The 19,759-nt window shown below is 40.0% G+C and overlaps 1 protein-coding gene across 1 annotated transcript in view; it reads left to right on the top strand.

Moving 5' to 3' along the window:
• CNTNAP5 (contactin associated protein family member 5) overlaps window positions 1-19,759 on the top strand; it is an 880,239-nt gene that overhangs the window by 416,981 nt on the left and 443,499 nt on the right. The window contains exon 5 of the mRNA XM_027082570.1: window positions 10,330-10,533. Within this exon, the coding sequence (XP_026938371.1) occupies window positions 10,330-10,533 (204 nt within the window). The remainder of the gene's footprint in view (window positions 1-10,329; window positions 10,534-19,759) is intronic.

The raw sequence follows: 19,759 nt of genomic DNA, 5'->3' as shown, positions 1-19,759 counted from the left end.
GAGCAATTGTGTTGTTACTGAACCCAAGTTGGTGTGCTCAATGCACAGTGGGTCCAAATAATACTGAAACGTCAGAGTTTGGAGCAGAGAAAAGTTTATTGCAGGGCCATGCAAGGAGAACAAGTGGCTCATGCCCCTCAAAACCCCCGAACTGCCCAAAGGGTTTCAGCAAAACATCTTTAAAGGCAAGGTGAGGGAGGGGTGTGATTGGTTGGTGCAAACTTCGTGGTGCAGAATCCTTTGTTCTTGCAGCCGTCCACGCAGCTCAGGTCACAATGCTCCTGTAACTTTTATCTCTATATGAATGGAAAAGTTTTACACCCTTAAAGGTCAGAGCCTTGAGAATGGGCTATCCTGTATATTTCAGGCTGTAGACAACATTCTACATTAACTTGAAGCGAAAGCAATAGAATACAAAGGTTAAAAGAAAAGAAATAGACCTAATATGGAGTCAGATTTGTTCTTCCCTATTATAGTATGTTGTGGCTGAAGATCACTGAGGCTCCTGTGAAGCAAGGGAGCAGTTCATAATTGAATTATGCTCTTTTCACAAGGGTGAGCTGCTCAGTAGCAGCCTTTGCCTTGATCATTCCTTCTGTGAACTTGTGAACAGGATTTATGAAACATTACCCCCCCTCTGCTGAAACCTTCTGTTAACCTGTCTGCACCTTGGGGTGACCCTACGTCCCAGCCTGCTGCATATTATTCTAGTCCATGCTTGTCATCTCAGTTTTGTTATCTGCTCCCCTTTTCACTCTCCCAAGCCCCCTCTTTGGGTAATAAGTTGTAGGTATAATTACACTTCCATTTATTGCATCCTATACCAGCAGAGTGATTCATTTGCCTTGTCAGTGTTATTGTGTCTGAGTCCCTGAGTGGGACAGCCCATGTCGCAATGGTTTTGCATCTCACAGTTCAGCACAGTGACCAAAAAGAGTATAGAATATACCCAATAACTGCCAATGCACTTGAGAATAAACAAATGGAAAGATTTCTACTACTAAAAGAATTATCTGCTAAAAGATTTATTTTAGGGAATTCCCTAAAATAAATACATTCATTTGGCTTGGTCTTGTAGTCAGTGAAGAGCTCGGTGGAACTGTACATTTTAGGTGTGCTCAGAGTGTTGCTGAGGCCAAGCGCGTACTGCTCACTGCACGACAGGCCAATAAATAGAGAGATGAGCTGCTGGGACAAGGAACAGCAACTTTATTCCATAAGACAACAGACCAAGAAAATGGTGGACTAGTGTTCCACAGAAGCATCTTGCCCAGGTTTGGATGCTAGTTTCTTTAAGAGGGGGAGGTGGGGAGGTAAAGCAAAAAGGCAGTAAGTTGTTGCACATATTTCCTAGTTCCAGCCAGACTCCAGAGGGGATGGGTTAATTTCTTCCTTCCTGCAGCCATTCACAAGTGGTCCTGGTCAGGATGTTTCCTGTGAGCTTAAATACATGTATTTTAGCTTAAGCTCAGACACAGGAGGCAGAGTTCCTGGACATGGGCCATCATGTATACTTTAAGCTATAGGTAGCATCTCTTTAGTGATTCATTTGTAGCAAAAGCCATAGAATACAAAGTTTAAAGTAAAAGAAACAGATCCAATATGGAGTCAGATTTATTCTTCCCTATTACAAGAGGTGTCTACAAGTATAAGATTGCCGAAAAACCTAAACGTTTTAAGAAAGCAAATGTGACTGTCAGAGCAAAAAGTTAGGATTAAAGTTAGGATTAAAATTTAGAGTTTAGATTTTGTTTTTTGTACTACGACTGTTCTTTATGTTGTCTTCTTAAGACCTATTCTGTTTTTCCAAACTGCTCTCATGCACAGACACATCAGAAATTCTGTAAGAAAAGCTATTCTTAGGAGTTGTCATGGTTAGTTTTGGAAACTTACATTGTTTTCACAGTTCATCTGAGGTTATCATGGGCCTCTGATAAGGCCTGGAAAAGTCACAGAGTTGGTGGAGAATCTCTGTAAATTTGAGTTGACTGTGGAAACCTCTGTGGTCTGTGGATTGCTAACCAAAGCCCTCAAGTGTTCAGTGCAATGTATGGTCTGAATAATAATCACTTTTCTTATATAACGTATCATGAGATAAGCTTTGCACTGTAATTGTATTGAAAATCATGTTTACTGCAAACAGCCCCAGAGTGAGCGGCACTGATTTTCTCAAGATGAATGGATGGTTTCTCTTGTCAACTTAGAGCTCCAGCTTTCCTTCTTGTGAGAAAACAGACTTCGTGTCACAAACACACACGATAGCCTTTTTCAGCTCACTTGGGGATTCAAGCTTGGAGTCTTTTATTCAGTGGAGCCCTTTTTTTAGCTAGTTTGTTGACAAGCTACCAACATCCATCAGATATGCCAGAATATGCCTCCAGAACTCTGTCTTTCTCAGACGAGAAGCTATGACAGCTGGGTCAGCAATTATGGGCCCAGTGGGAAGTCAGCCAAGTACTGACATTTCTCAGTACTGCTGGGATGGAGGGAGTGTGTGCTGGATTTATCTTGATCTAAAGGGAGAGGTTTGTGAGCTGGAGGACCTGCCCTTATCCTGAAGACTCCTTGGGTTTACGATCTACCTAACCTCAATATTCTAGTGCAGTCGGCCAATGTGTGACCATCTTATCAAACCACAAATTGAGTTCATTATAATGAGATTCTAAAAATCGATTTTGAGAAAGAGGGAGAAATGGTCCACTCCAGGAAGCAAATATCTAACAGCTGTGTTCTGGCTGGCATTATATGTTTGGGAAAAAAAAAAAAAAAAGAAACTCTGATGCGTGGTCACCATGTATTAAGGGCAGGAAAAAGTGAACACCCAAAAGTCCACATTAGGGCTTTGTCACCTTGGCAGGAGACAACAAAATCAGGTAATTCCACTGAGAGGGAAAGGTTTGGGTAGCCAGGATTGGAATGTGCACTGACCAAATAAATAATATGGAAGAACTTTCTAAAATCCAGAGTTATTTTCTCAAAACCCAAACTGGCCATGCACTTTCCCTACTTTAAATACTTGGACAGTTATTTCTCCATTCATCTCAGTGTACCGTTAAAACTCCTTATTTTATTGTTAATAGGATCCTCCATTACAAACCCCTGAGTCTCTCCCCAGCCTCCTGACTCCCCATTGACCTGGCTTTCTTTTACCAGAGAGGTTCTCAAACCTCATTGAGTATCAGAATCACCTAGAGGGCTTGACCACATGCAGACGGCTGGGTTCCAAGCCCAGAGTTTCTGATTTCTAGGTCTGTGGTGACGTCCTAAATCCTGTACTTCTAACCAGCTCCCTGGGGATAACAAGGGTGCAGACAGCACACTTCTAGAATCACTGGTCCAACAAGTCAGACTCCTTGTGGATCTGAAATCTCATCTTCAGGAATGGGAGGCTACTTCTCTCTGCTGGCAATGCCCTTTCTGTACACCTTACCTGCCTAACCTCTGCGCATCCCTCAGGACTTAGGCGATGCATTATATCCTCCTGGAGAGGTTAGGCATCCTCCTTTGGGCTTCTCCAGCATCCAGTGCTCATCTCTCCCCAGGACTGTGTAATTGTGTGGTGCTGTCTCCAGCTTAGCCCTTGAGACCAGGGACCTCTACTGAGTTCACTGCTGTCCACCTGTGCTGACCACCGACCATGCCATGTGGAGGGGGCTCCATAAAGGCTCAAATACGAGAATGTCTGGGTGGAAATCGACCAGGATAGGGCTTAGTGGAGGTCATGAGGGCAGGGAGGGCATTGCATGTCTACCCTAAAGTTGAGAGCTACTGCTCTGATTGAACTTGGTCTTGAGTATAAGAGCAAGTGCAAAGAGCAGGGGCCACAAGGAAATTAATATCAACTTGTAAGGAAAAGAAAGCTTCCATTCAACATTATCTTTCCTTAAATGGGAATTTTCTTCCTTATACACACACTCATATACACACTCCCCAGTCATGCCTGATTCTCCCTGGACAGAGGCATGCAGTCTCCCTGTCCATGAGGTGCTCATCTCATGTAATCGTCACACCAACCCCCCCCCCCCATTTTCTAATGAGGAAACATTTAGGGCTTCAGTGTCAAAAAACTCATTATTGTGTGTATGCCTTTGGGCAAGGTACATAATCTTCCTGAGCTTCGGCTTCTCCTTTTTACAAATGGGGAACAATATGGACCTCCAAGGCTGTTAAGAAGAACTTTAAATTAGGCAAAAATATGTTAATTAGTTTCTTTTTCCCCAGAGAATGCTTAATCCAAAGGAAGAAATCTGTACGAGTGGTTTAGAAAAGCTGTGATAGAGAATGCAGAGGATATATTTAGTTTTGTTAGTTATTTTCTTGGTGCCCTTAAAACTATATTCTGAGATGATCACACACTTCTTCATTTGCCAATAGGATCGTTCTTTAAACTTTATGCACCTTGCAACACTTTCTTCATTTTTTTTTCCTGTTTCTTTTTCATATTGTTAAAGAGAATCTTGTTTCAAGATGCATGTAAAACATTACTGAAGATGTGGATCTCCATAACCAGACCCCATGCTTCAAATTAAGTACCCAAGGAAAGGATCAGGACAAAGGGGTTATGATAATATCTAATGAGGAAAACCCAGCATATGATAGAATTGTTTTTCTTAAAACCAACACTATAAAAATGTGGTCCCTTATTGCTATCATTTAAAATCTGTTGTAGCCAAGTTTGGAATCTGAATACTTCAAATAGCTCCTGTGTCTGGGGGAATTACTAAGTATTCAGTGGGGGAAAACTTTAATCCTTGTTAAACACATTTTTTACACTGTTTCTCCATCTGTGAAATGGCTGATGAATTTTGCGTGTGACTTAATTAATATTGCAAAGGTCCAGGGTATTTGTCTGAGTTCTCTTAGATTGGCAAAGTGTTTCTCTCATTGGACTTCAGTGGTGTTAGGAGGAAAGCTGCCACCCTTCTGAGCTCTCTAAAGAGAGCCTCTCATCTCTGCTCTCCTGAGCATCTGTGAATAACTCAGGAATCGTGTCCCCAGTGGCTGAGTGCATGCCTCCAGAGAAATGAACTCTTTGAGTGTGGATAGGCAACCTGGCTCTTGTAGGGTGGTGGTGGAGGTAATGGGAGAGGAAGTCATGGGACCATTGGTAGCATCGCCCTCAGACATAGGTACTGCACTAGGTCACTAAGTCATTTCACAGGAAGTGCTCAGCTCTGAATTAATGAGGAGATTAATACACATTGAAGCCCTATTCTCAAGGGATGCACTGTCCTGCTGGAGAGCTGGAAACGACCAAGTATCAAAATCTGGTCGGGAGGTGAATTATTGAGGGAGTGGCAGGGTGCTTAGTGGGAGACTAACTCATGGGAGGAAGCTGTTAGGGAAAGGGCCCAGCACTAGACTGATGAGCTGGGTGTTAGAGGATCAACCAGAGAGGAGTGGCACTTGGGAAGGTGCTCAGCACACTCAAAACACAGCTAAGTCCTATGCGATGGGTTGGATTCACAGCTCAGTCATTTGCAAACTGTGTACTCCTTTTGCCATAGTGTCCTTATTTGTAAAACAGCAATAATAAAAACAGCGCATTCCTCATAGTGTTACTGAAAGTAAGAATGTAAGTTCATGTGCTCAACACACAGTGAGGCCAAACAAACTGAAATATCAGAGTTTGGAGCAGAGAAAAGTTTATTGCAGGGCCATGCAAGGAGAATGGGTGGCTTGTGCCCCCAACTTCCAAACTCTCCTCAGGGTTTCAGCAAAGCATTTTTAAAGCCCAGGTGTGGGAGGGGTGTGGTTGGTTGTTGAAAACTTCTTGGTGTTTGAATCCTTTGTTCTTGCAGCTCTCCGCATAGGTCAGGTCATGATGTTCCTGTAAACCTCCAACAAAACAAGTGCTATTCTCTATTCTGCAACTTTTTATCTTTATATGAATGAGAAAGTGTTATACCGTTGAAGGTCAGAGTCTTGAATATGGGCTATCCTGTGTATTTCAGCCTATAGGCAACATTTTTAAAGCAAAAGCAATAGAATGCAAAGGTAAAAGAAACAAATCTAATAGGGAGTCAGATTTGTTCTTCCCTATTATGATAAATGATTGATAGGATTAAATAAATTCATGCACAAAAAACATTTAGAGAATTACAGGGCTCATGGTGTGTGCTCTGTACATGTCCTAACCACCCCCCATACACACTTATGTATATGACTATGACAGACACATAGATACACTCTGAAAATACAGCATGCTTGGGGTGGGATGAGCATTGGGGAGAGAAGTAGAGGATGAGGTGTGAAAGGAGGACAGAGACCAATTGAATTTAATTCTTAGTGCATTGAGTTTCCTGAAGGGCTTTAGCAAAGGTGATGTGAACATGAAAGAATGGGTCAGAGGGAGGCTGCAAAAGTTGAATATGGGAGGGCAGTTGTGGGGCTATTTTAAGAATATGGAAAGTGATGAAGGCTTGGAGGAATGCCTGCTCAATGTGATGTGAGGGATACTGAACCCCAGTCTCAAACAGATTTCCTTTATACCATGTTCTTGATACCATCTTTACATCATTCTTCAAATCTTTACCACTGCAGTAATGCCTTTGGATTAATGATGGAATGAGGGAATGGAATGTTATTGAGTGACTATTCATTTCCAGGTATGATTTATGTAATTCTCATAATGGCTTTTAGGGTAGGTTTCTCTTAGCTCTATTATACAGATAGGACACTGAAACTCAGAGAAGTCAAGAAAGTTGCCTCAAGTCCCCCAGCTAGTAAATAGCAAAACCAGAGTTGAAACCCGGGTCTGTGAGACTTCAACAATATTTTTTTTCCTGTCCTATTGATCGGCTCAGTTTCTTTAAGATCTCATGGCAACATGGAGCTGTGTTTCCTTAGAGGTAACCTGTGTCATCACTGCTTATGGCATTGATTAAGTCCATGAATTAGCTAGACATCAGAGGGATTGAAATAAAGATCATGAATGCTGGGGTGGATTGGAAAGAGAGGAGATAGTGTCTTGGAGTGGAGCGTCTGGGTGCTGCAGACTGAGACAACCAGATCAGGGCATCTCTTGTCAGCAGTAACTCAAGATTCCATGCTTATTTATGTCAGAACTCACCTCACTTCCATAGTCATATACAGTGTTTGAGATTTAAACTGTTCCCATAGCACTGGGTGCTCCCTTCTATTTTAGCTCACAACATATTAGTGTCATGGTCCGCCAATTGTATATGCCATGTTCCCTCACTCAGTCCTAAAGCTCCTAAGGACCCAGTTCCTAACCCAGAGTCTGGTGCGGAGCCACAGGGGAGACATCGGAAGAGACCATGAAGATACAAATGCAGACTCTGCTCCCAAAGAATTTCAAGTAGAGTTTGAGAACCTGAAATATGGCAGAACAGGAAACTTGGAGCCAGCTTGCATTCCATGGGCAATAAACCATTGAATCAAAAAGTGAAATAGCATTATTTGGGGTGAGAAAGTGGGGTGCCAGCACTGGGGAGGAATGCAAGTCCTCCATGTATCCTAAACACTACTAATACTCCTACTATCTGTTATTGGTTTAACACAAATAACGTGACAGACATGATGGCATCCCTTTGTACAAATTGTCACTTTATATGGATAAGCACATTTAATGCTCACAGCAGTCTTCTCTGAAGGGTGTAATTACCCCACTTTATAGATGAGGAAATCAGGCGTAGGGATGTAGAGATGCCAAAGCCACAGAGTTAACAAGTTATGACCATCACAGCTTAACATCCATGATCTTAACTACATTATGATCCTTATTATTCTATGATTGATGCCAGCTTGCTGTCTGTAGCCTCCATTTGGTTTTCGTAAAGTCTGGTTCAGAGGACAGAGGCAGGAACATTGATGGGGTGATACGGGGGAAAGTCTGAGAGAGCTGGGAATTTGTGAAAATCCCTCTGTACCTGGACTATTTAATTTTAGGGTCTCGGGAGTCATCAGCAAGCTTTTGGTTAGAACCACTTTATTCCAGAGGAATAAATTGTGAAATGGTATTTTAAAATTAATTATAGGAAAAGTATGATTTTATTTTCATTACAAAATTTCAGCTTTCCAAAGGACGCTTCTATATGCTTACTCAAAAAAACCCTTAATTTATCACTGTGTATGTTCAAGGTGAGGATTTTAATTGCTTGGTGAATAATAAAAAATTGAGTTATCCCAAGTACTCGATTTCAAATAAGAATAATTTCACCCCCCCCACACCCATTCGCCACCATCTCATCCACATAAGATGGTATATAATGAATCTGTTTTAAGTATAATTAAATAGCCTTAATGTTTTTCTATTATAAAAGTAATAAAAGTTTTTTGTAAAAGTTTTTATGATGAAAAACTAGGAAAAGTAATGTAAAAATAACCTATAATAACACCTCCTACATAGAGTCACTATTAATTTATTTTAAAGGCTATTTTTTAGAGCAGTTTAGATTCACAGCATAATAAAAAGGAAGGTACAGAGATTTCCCATATACCCCCAGCTCCCAAAAATGCAAGTTCCCCTCCCTCATTATCAGCAACCCCCATCAGAGTGGTACATTTATTTCAATTGATGAACCTAGGTTGACAATTTGTAATCATCCAAAGTCCATAGTTTACATTATGGTTCACTATTGCAGTTGTACATTCTGTGAGTTTAGACAAATGTATAATAACATGTATCCATCATTATAGTGTCATAGATTATTTTCAGTGCCCTAGAAATCCTCTGTGCTGTGCCGATTTATTTTTCCCTCCCATTAACCCCTGGCCTCCACTGATCTTTTTACTGTCCCATAGTTCTGCTTTTTCTAGAATGTCATATAGTTGGACTCATACAGTAGACTTTTCAGATTGGCTTTTTTCACTAAGTAATATGAACCTAAATTTTTTTTTCTTTTTTTCATGGCTTGATAGTTCATTTCTTTTTAGTGTTGTATAATATTCCAGTGTCTCAGTGTACCATCGTTTAGTTATCCATTCACCTGCTGAAGGACATCTTCTAGTATTTGGCAATTATGAATGAAGCTGCTATAAACATCTGTGTGCAGGTTTTTGTGTGGACATAAGTTTTCAGCTCCTTTGAGTAAATACCAAGGACCTAGGTTGCTGGATACTATGGTTGCTGGTACACTTAGTTTTGTAAGACACCACCAAACTGTCTTCCATTGGCTGTACCATCTTACATTCCCACCAGCAATGAAGCAGAGTTCCTGTTGCTCCAAATCCTCACCAGCACTTGGTGGTGTCAGTGTTCCAGAGTTAGACCATTCTAATAGGTGTGCAGTTAACAACATCTCATTATTTTAATTTGCATTTCCCTGGTGACATGTGACGTGGAGCATCTTTTCAGATAATTATTTGTCATCTGTAGATATTCTTTGGTGAGGCAAGACTCCTCATATTTGAAAGTTGCTAAGAGACTAGATCTTAAAAGTTTTCATCACAAGAAAAAAAATTCTATAACTATGTATGGTGACAAACGTTAACTACACATTTTTGCGGCGGTCATCTTAAAATATAAACAAATATCTAATAATTATTCTGTACAGTTGAAACTAATATAACATTGTAGGTCAATTATGTATCATTCAAAAAGAAAAAGAAAATCCTTATTAGCTTTTCGGTGTACAATTTTCAGATATGTTTATACACATCTACTACATAAGCTTATCTAAATTATGATTACCGGGTCTTCTCTTTTTGCTTTCACAATAATGAATGAACATTTTTGTATATGAAAACTAAAATGATAGATACCATCAGCACAAGATAAGGCAAGCATGAGAAGAATGCAAGATATTTGCCCTCTCTGTTCAAATAGTAAGTCTTCTTTTACTGCATATTCTTTTCCATTGAACCAAAAGGAAACCTCAGAATCCTTCTCAGTGCAGATCTAGGAAGACAGTACTGTTCAGAGCTGAAATAATAAGCTATATATTTCATCTCCAACCTTGAGCCTGAGATAATGGAATAAAGTGACTCCAACTATCAGAAGCAAATTATTAAGGAGGATAAATCATGAGAGATTATTACAACCAGGCATTTGACACAATAGAGCCTGACAAAGGTACTTGTGGTATGCACACCCTGTCCCTTCAAGCAAAAGCTGACAGCACTAATGAGGGCTTTTACTTCTAAGCTAATGATCAGTTCACTCTGACTGTGTGATGGCTGCTTGTAAATGAATATTTCCCTTGAATCTAATTAGATTGGGTCTAGACTATATGTTTCCCAGTGAGTCGGTACCTTATAGATATCAGGAACATTTCTATTAATTGGACAACAACTAAGATGGGAAAGAAGGAAAAGCAATTCGGAGGATGTGCACTGATTTTTCTCCCCCTCTCTCTTTGTGCCTAGAATCAGACATCGCTGACTTTGATGGCCGAAGCTCCCTTCTGTACAGGTTCAATCAGAAGCTGATGAGTACTCTCAAAGATGTGATCTCCCTGAAGTTCAAGAGCATGCAAGGAGATGGGGTCCTGTTCCACGGAGAAGGACAACGTGGAGACCACATCACCCTGGAGCTCCAGAAGGGGAGGCTCGCCCTGCACCTCAACTTGGGTAGGTCCCTGCCCATGTCAGGCTACGGGGAAATCCTTTTGTAGCAGGTCACAGTTCCTTATCCTCCTAGTGTATCAGTTAGAAGTTCCTGGATCACAGTCTCAGTGACATATTTTCCTTATGCAGGTTGGAGAAGAAAAATAACATGTTTAAGCCATAAACAGCATTCTTTAAACAAGGTAATTTTGGTAGGGAGGGAGAGCTACAAGCTAATTGTTCATTCGTTCTTTTTCTTTCTTCCTTTTTCTTTCCTTCTTTCTTTCCTTCCTTCCCTACATATTTCTCTTTTTTTTTTTTTTTTTTTTTTTTTGTGGTATGTGGGCCTCTCACTGTTGTGGCCTCTCCCGTTGAGGAGCACAGGCTCCGGACACTCAGGCTTAACAGCCATGGCTCACGGGCCCAGCTGCTCTGTGGCATGTGGGATCCTCCTGGACCGGGGCACGAACCCATGTCCCCTGCATTGGCAGGCGGACTCCCAACCACTGCGCCACCAGGGAAGCCCCATATTTCTCTTTTTTTCGTAATGAACTTTAGCTTGGGCAAGTTTACATGCACACGCGTGTGCACACACACACACACACACACACACACACACATGCACATGTATTATAATGAGGCTTTTGCTCATAGTCTATTGTAATTGTTACATTTATGAAAGTTAAGTTCCGGGGGAAAATGGAGGAAAAACATTTTAATATCTTTCCTGGTTTGTTTTTTGTTTTTGTTTGTTTGTTTTTTGTTTGTTTTTGTTTTTTTGTGGGGGAATAAGGGGGTCATATGTATGGCATCTAAGTTTCTGGACATTCCCATGTCTTATTAAGGGAAATACTGTTTTCTTTAAGTGTCCAGGCTGTACCAGTGTGAGCCCTAGACTTGCCAAATGCCAGCTAATTTATTAGAGATGGCCTGCTGCCTTCTCTGTATTTAGAACTCAGGCTTCTGCATCCATCATGCCTGCCTCACTACTGGCAGGTCTGCATTTCTTTGTAATCAACTTCCTATCCCAGGGGAAGAAAGAGAGAGGGTCACCCTCCTTTATGTGAAAGGTGCTTTGGAAGGAAGTATGGGCCAAGTGCAGAAGGCAGGGAGCAGAGTTTCCAAAGATGAAAAGGCAAACCCAAAAGCTCTGCTGGAGGAAAAGGAACCAGGACCAAGAGTTAGGCTGACAAAAAAGGAAATGACCAGTTTTTATGAGAATGAATCCCTTCCTCCCATTGAAAATGTTAGTTTTAGGGGAAGGGGTGGAGAGTATATTTGTGGAAGAGAATTATCACCCATCACCAAGTATTCCCTATCAAGTAGTAAAGATGGAAAGTCATAGCAGAATTCAGTTTGTAAGCTCAAGTTGGATGAAAGACTGGAAAAATCACAGATAAGTTTTATCTTTTAGTAATTATTATTTAGTAATAAATTATTTTAGTAATTAGCATAAAAATGAAGATTATTGTGAACTCATCCCCAAAGCCAAACAATGTAGATCCTTATTTTGAGGCATTTCTGAGCATCTCCTTAGCCTCCATGGTGAGTATTGGCATGAGTAGCAGGGAGAACCTCTGGATCCCAAGTTTTAACTCATCAAATTGATAACTAATGCACTAAATTAAATAGTTAGCAAAAGCATCTTTAGAAGGAGAGTCTCACTCAGAGGAGAGCAATAAGAGGTTTTGCTAGTAACATAATCGGTTTTGCTCACTTACCTAAAGAAGAAATGTATCAGTGAATTCTATGAAGGGTGGGCATATAAATATTCAGCAGAAATACATCAGTCTGTTAACTGGCCTTCAATTTTTGTGAAAGGAGAATGGATGGCGTAACTCCCCGAACACACACACACACAGTTACAGTTACTCTATGGTTCACAGAGCATTGTGGGTTGTGGATAAAGTTATTACGACTTGTCATTAGTAAAGCAGGTAACACTGATTCTGTCAGTGACTGCCATTTGGATTCCCAATTCCAATGTGCCGTTACCACTCCAAAGCTCTGCTCCAACATCCATAACCCAATGAGGTACAGCAGCTTCACACACAGTAAAGCAGGATGGAAAGGAAGAGGTGTGCTCATGTGACAGATTTTATTTTAATTGCAGACAGGTGCTAGCTATTTATTATGGGGAAAATTCATAACTCCCAAGCCTCAGTTTACTTATTTCTAACCTGGGGTTGTTACTAACTATCTTCCAGGGCATGAACATGAAAGCTAAAAATATTCAAAATGAATTTTCTTTGTCAGTATATAAACACGGTGAAGCTCTTAATATTACTCATCATTCAACCAACAATATCTGAATGTCCCACACCCTGTGCTATGCAGGTCTTCCTGGAAAGAAATGGGTATTTTAAGGTAAAGAAGACCCGCTCCATGCTGCGATATAAAGAAAGCAGAATAATTCTCTCTTTCCAGATCCCATCTGCCCCATATTTCTAACTGTGGTGGCGATAATGGAAAATCTCCTTTAGTCTGTTTTCTGCAGAGTTTGGAATTTCTTCATCTTTTCATCTGCTTATGGATTTTACTCATTTCCATCCGTTTACCATGACTGTTTCCTGTACTTATCTCTTTTAAGCAGTCACCTAGGATACTTGTTAAATAGCACAGATTTCTATGTTCCTTCTCTAGAGAGATGCTGACGTATATTAGTACTTTAGCTCTGCGTAACTCTGTTAAAGCCAGCAGATTTCTGGAAGCACTAAGTTAAGGGGAAAGGGGGAATGATAATCGTTTTGATTTGCCCATAAGAGAAAATCTGTAACATACGTTCCACAAGGGAAAGATAACACTTTGTTCATAACTGTAGCTCTGGAAACTAGGAGAGCACCAGCCTGAAGTAGGTACTTGAGGCAAATTGAGTACATTGGAAAAAGTGGTTTTCATCTCATATATCAGAGCCTGACACAAATACATATTATTCTCATTTGGCTTGCTGACCCTCAAGCCTGAGCTACTCTCCCCGCTATGATATTTGCAGAATGCCCACAATGTGCCAGTATGTTATCCAATCCTCAGAGCAGCCCTATTAGGTACATAAACATTAGTTCCAATTTACCCATGTGGAATGTTAGGCTGAAGGAGGATATATCACCTGTTCAAATTACACAGCTATAAATTAGCATAGCCACAATTAAAATCCAGTTATATTTACCAGGTTTTAAACTTACTTTCAGATTATAAAATATATGTCAGTTTTAGAAAACTGGAAGGAAAAAAACCACTCTATAAAGAAGGGAAAAATCACTCAAAATCCTACAACTCAGTCATCCTTCTATTAACATTTTTGTATATTTTCCAAGTGTTTTCCTTAGCTATTTATATAAAATTTTTACATATGATATAAAATTCATGTTCTTCCCATGTTGCCACACAGCCTTCAAAGAGGAAAGAGTTCATACCACCCATGATCAAGCTCTCTTTTTAAAGAAATGAATCAAGAAATAAAAAGGAAGAAAGAGAGAGAGCAAGAGGAGGAGTGGGGAAGGAAGAATCCTAAAATCCAAGTTAATGGGCTGCAAAATGGTGCTGGGACAATGGCCAATGACGGAGGAAGGGGAGGAAGTTTCTCTCTGCCCAGCTGACGTGGACACTGCAGCAGTGTTTCCTTTAGTGAGAGTTCTCCAGTTCCTTATCTAATCTGTGACTTTACAATTCAGAAATTCAGGCTGAGTAGAGAGGTTCAGTACCATGGACAGCTGCATGACCTATACCATGGCCTTTGGAGGTATACACAGTGTGCTGTGGTTCTTCACAAGTGATGCTCTTTGCCGAAATTCTGATTCATATTACCTAGTTACTCCTATGGAGGCTGACTTGGAAAGATCATTTCAATGCTGCAGTTGAACTAGGTGTTTGACTACTTTCTTCGGGTAGAACAGTGAGGTTTCTAGAGCTACTAATGGGAGAGAGATTTCTTCTCTCAGTCCGTAAGGGGGTTCATAAAGATTCCTCTTTCCATGCTACACATGTCATTCAGATCACCTGTGGCAGTTTGCCCTCAGTAGAATTACAACAGCTCAAACCCATACATGCAGGTGGGAGAATGAAAGAGCAGAGGCATTACGTGACTGGGGAATTGTGTTGAGAACTAAATAAAACATCAATAGCACATGCGGGTCATTCATCCTTACAAGAGTCCAGCACCTTTGAACTGAGGCATAATGTTTGTGTAATATGACAGTCATAGGAAAGCGAGAATCTCGGCATAGCATAACCACGTGTGGAGCACACTGTCCTTGGGGGGCCAAGTATGGGTTCAGAGGCAAAGCATTTGACTGCATAACCAACTCATTGAGATAGCTTGGGATATCAGTGAACAGTCTGAACATTCTCCAGAGAGTCCAATGAACATTTACTTTAGCTTTTTGAAATTCAAGCATTTTGATAAGCCAACTCATATGTATTTATAAAACATTTATTGTGTTTCTGGACCTGGACTAAATACTACGAAAGATGTTTTTTAATGTTGCCATCTTTTGAGAGCCCTCACTTAGGCACTGTGCTAGACATTTTACGTATATATTTCATTTGTATCACATGGCAATCCTACAAACTATATCCAAACCCATTTTCCAGATGGAGAAACTGATGGTCAGTGATGTCCAGTAGGTTGCCCCGGGCTACATAGGTCACGTAGATGCATAGCTGTAAACCCAAGATTAGAACACTCATCAATCGAACCCCAAGTTCCTGACATTCATCATTAAAATGTTATAAACCTTCATGAAACAATTACAAGTTAAATATCAGGAAGTTGGTATCCATGTGTTATACTTTGAGAATGGAGAGACCAGAGTAGGATAAAGGAGTCCAGAAAGCCTTCCTGGATCCACCTTGAGTTAGCTGGAGATTTCATTACAAAGAGGAAGGGAACACAGGCATTTCAGACAAAGTGTCAATGGGATAAGTTGTTCCACATTTTATGTAAATTGTGTCATTCTTATAATAAGAATTCACTGAACGAGTACATTAAGCCAGGCACTGAGCTATGCACTGGAGGTTAAAAGTTGAATTTACCAGTTCTGATTTTCAAGGAGGTCCAGGCCTAGTAAAATAATTATTACAATTTACTTTCTAATTTTGTAATATTAACTAAAAATATATAATTAGGTATCATCAAAACCACATACCATAATTGTATTAAGATAGCATTTTTTAAGATAACAAAGTCACAGAAGATGGATACAGCTTAGGAGTCAGACTTGAACCATGACTCCTAAATCTAGAGAATGTTTTATTGAATAAACTTTAGAAAATTTTTAACAACTTTAACAATACAAGAAAGATGTATTTCATTGCTTTTTTGATACATAAGGATTTGCTCTGATCTGAGGGTCAAGTCCACTGCAGTCGCATGGCGTCCTGTTAGTTTTTATTTTCTTCGGAAGACTTCACTTGAGTGCTTAGGAGAATATTCATCAGCCCTGAATTCGGCTAAACAAGGGTCTTTATGCTCCTGGATAACCTGCAAAGGTGAAATTTACCTTCACCTTCTACATCGTGTCCTTCCCTCTTAGGGTTGCCCCATGTTCCTTTCCAAAACTCTCAGCTTCCCAATGCATCAAATCCTTTTCTTGGTATTCTGATTAAGCTATATAAGCTCACACATATGTATGGTGGAAAGCAGGTGGCCAGGACATAAGAAATGAGGGTAAGTGGGAGTATCAATTTTTCCAGTAGGAGTAGTGGTAAGAGCATTAGCTTTGGAGTCAGAGCTTGGTTGTAACCCTAATACTTTGTGTCCTTAGGTATGTCTTATAGCTTCTTTGAGGTGAAGTTTTTTGTAAGGCTGTGTTCAGGAATAATGGAAACAACCTATGTAAAATGCTTACCTCACTTAGTAGAAGAGAACCTTAAAAATACAAGTGAATACCAACATCGATAACCTGAACAACTAAGGTGGGAAGGTTAATTCTGAAGGTCGGGTGGAGGTAGGCATTGGTGACCTCCATGTGAGTGGTCCCCTATCTCATCAACAATAAATCAAGCCCTTTCCAACGTGACTTTCTGTTGAAATACAATCTTAAAAAAGAAAGTTTCTGTTCCCTTTTGCTAGGCCATATGATATCCACAGATTGTGAAAGTTAAAGTGTTTAAACTGTTAAGACCAAGCAAGATTTAATCAAAGAAGATTTTGGGTGAAAACAATGCAATATAATGCCCTTAGTCAGAAAAATGTTAGTTCCAAGGGTGAACAATTTGACATGCTTATCCACAGTATGTTGGGGATGCGGGTGGGGGAGAAGAGCAAGTTAGAAATATTTTGCAGTCATTTCAAGCTTCCTATAAAAATTGCCATATGCTTTAGGGACTTGAGTAGTATTTACATTGTTTCATTTTAATTATATCTCAAACCACATGAAAACACGTTTTTATTTAATTAATAATAAGAGGTATTTTCCCCCCTAATGTGTTTCTGGCCTAAAAGATAGCTTCCAGATATTTTTATTGTCTTTGTTCTCCACAATTGCCTATAGGAATTTTTATCTTGCCTTAATAAATTGGAAACTAGTTAAAACTAGTAGTTGAACCATAATTGCCACTGAGATAAAACTTGAAATGTGTATTACAGGATGAAGAGTTTGATAATCTTTTGAGAATGAAGTTTGTATTGCAATTTCTAATACTGAACATTTCTAGGTAAAATGGAACCTTTCCTAGGAGTAACCTTTTTCTTCAAGGTAACACCTACTCTAGATACAATTTAAAACATCCTATTGAATGAAGAGCAGAATTTCCTGTTTATCCAATTGTTTAAACAGACTAACTTTCACTCAATTTGTGTGCATACAAGATTTCTGAGTGTTAGCATAGAATGATTAATGGAGAGGATCAGTGAAATAAGGTAATGTCTACCAATTTTTTTAGTTAAAAAGATGCTTGTAATGCAGGAGATATTCAACAATTTACACATCACTCGTATAGTTTTCAATGAACCAGCTATGCAGGTTAAGGATTATGGTTTTAATGAAGTTTATTTGTTTTTCCCATTATCAAAGATACTTATACTCATTCTAAAATGTAAGAAGAAAAGAAAAAAGAAAATCAAAACTTCTGTTAATGTTTTAGTAAATGCAAACAAGGATAAAAGAAAGATTCACTACGTTATCCAAAAAGTCAAGTAAAATTTACTGTCTGTTTGACCTATTCAAAATTAAATTTCTCTTATGAAGTAGGAATAATAGTGTAGAAAAATATTAAAATACTTAATTTAATCCTTGTCTTTATTGGCTCTACTAAAGAAATCAACATATCACTAAAACCCACCCAACACAACAGATAAGAACAAATAATTAGGGGGAAAAGATGTGATTCCTTTACTTTTTCATTTTGTGACTTTCAGTGGCTTTACAGTTTCCAACCTTTAATGTTTTGGACTTATTATTACTGAATCATTGTTAAATGCCTTTTTAGTTTTTAAGAAAAAATGTTGGAGGTGCACATCAAATTTAAAATGAAATCTCTGATATTAAATCTATTTGACTTATTACCTAGAATTAATAGTTTATAAGGCACACTGTTTCCTTCAACCAATCATTAGCCTTTGGACATGTTTTATTTTATAAGTAAAAGTTGTGTGTGTGTGTGTGTGTGTGTAGAAGAAGTGGGGGAGAGAGACGGACACTGGTGTTCTTTGTTCTGACTGGTACCACTTTTCACCTACCTGCTTGAGCAAACATACTAAAAGTCATCCCTAGGTGAGTCTTTCCTTTACCATGTCCACCTCCAATATCCAAATGGCATGCCAGGTCACCACACGCCAACACCTTCTCACTGGCTGAAAATCCATCCTCCTGTGCTCTCTTTACCTAAGCCCCTCATCCCCCATCTAGATGACGCCAGTTTTTCTGGCAGCCTTGCTTTCTCATCAAATTCCCATACAGCTGTCCAAATAACCTTCTTAAAATGTTAATCTGAGTCAGTAATCCCTGACTTATTAATTGACCAGTGGCTCCCATTTCTTAAAAGTAAACACAGGCTGTAACCTAGCTCACACTAGCACACTGGTCCTGGGTGGGATAAGCCAGCCCCACGTGGTCATGGCACTCTGCTGCGTGGAATCCCTTTAGGTGTTCCCCTGTACCCCCAACCTTGGCATGTGCTTCTCCCGGCTGGGTAGCAATGCTCCTTGTTCTGGCCAAATATCAGGCCCGCTTTGTAAAGCGGCCTCCACAGCTCCCTACCCTGCATTTCCATGGCTCCCTGCATTAACTGCTGTTAATACCAGCAGCATGCTTTTTATCAGTTCACTTATTGAGTCTCCACATTAAAACTTTCAGAGAGGGAAGTGTGCCTTTTAACTCTGTATCTCCTGTATACATCATTTGTCACTGTAAGCAAGTCAGGTAGATATCAACACCTTTTTGTAGATGGATGGAAGGATGAAAGGAAGGGAGGGAGGAAGGAAGGAAGGGAGGAAGGAAGGAAGGAAGGAACGACAAAGGGAGGAAAGGAAGAAGGAAGGAAAGAAGGAAGAAGGAAAGGAGGAGAGAGAGAAGGAAAGAGGGAAGGAAGGGAGGGAGAGAGGTGAGGGAGAAAGAAAAAGATCTATTAATGTATTTGCATAATTTGACACATTTTAAGAACTCAAAAGATGTGGAACAAATCAATATGTCAATGAATAAATCAATTGAAGGCAGCTATGAACTCATCAGCTCTTATTTTTCAATTACAATCATCTGGGTGCCTCCCCCCCAACCCCCATAGGAAGCAACAAAGTGTTATTTCATGCAGGAAGCAGTGACTTGGGGCCATAATGGAGGTAGGAGTGAGCAGCCTACAGTGGAAATGGCAGCTCCAGCCCCTTAAATGCCGCACCACGGAGCAGGCTGCTGCAGTTGTTCTGTAAAACATGTCTTAGGAGAGAGAAGAGAGACATTTAGCTTTCAGTTACTAAGGGTACCGAACGCATAAAATATTCAAAAATTGGGAGGTTTACATGTAAGTAAAATTAGTTGCATTGAGCTGTTCATTTTGCTAAGGCTAAGCCATTCTACAGGATAAAAGAACAAAGAAAAAAAAAAAAGCTTTAATCTTTTTGACAGAAGGATACAGGCAGGAAGTCCATAAAATTGGAGGAGAGACAGGAGGGGAAACAGGCAGACTTGATTGAAAAATGTACCTCTCCACCGGAATCTCTCACATTCTCCCAAGGGGTATCTTCCAAGCTCAGTTTAGGGTGAATCATAGGACCCTTGCCCTGGTCAGTCAAAAGGGTCGAGACCTGGATTTGAAC

The sequence above is a fragment of the Aethalodelphis obliquidens genome, unplaced genomic scaffold (assembly GCF_003676395.1).
Source record: "Aethalodelphis obliquidens isolate GAN/ISIS:26980383/991018 unplaced genomic scaffold, ASM367639v1 scaffold47, whole genome shotgun sequence".
In the NCBI taxonomy this organism is placed as follows: domain Eukaryota; kingdom Metazoa; phylum Chordata; class Mammalia; order Artiodactyla; family Delphinidae; genus Aethalodelphis; species Aethalodelphis obliquidens.
This window is presented reverse-complemented; position numbering and strand designations above follow the sequence as displayed.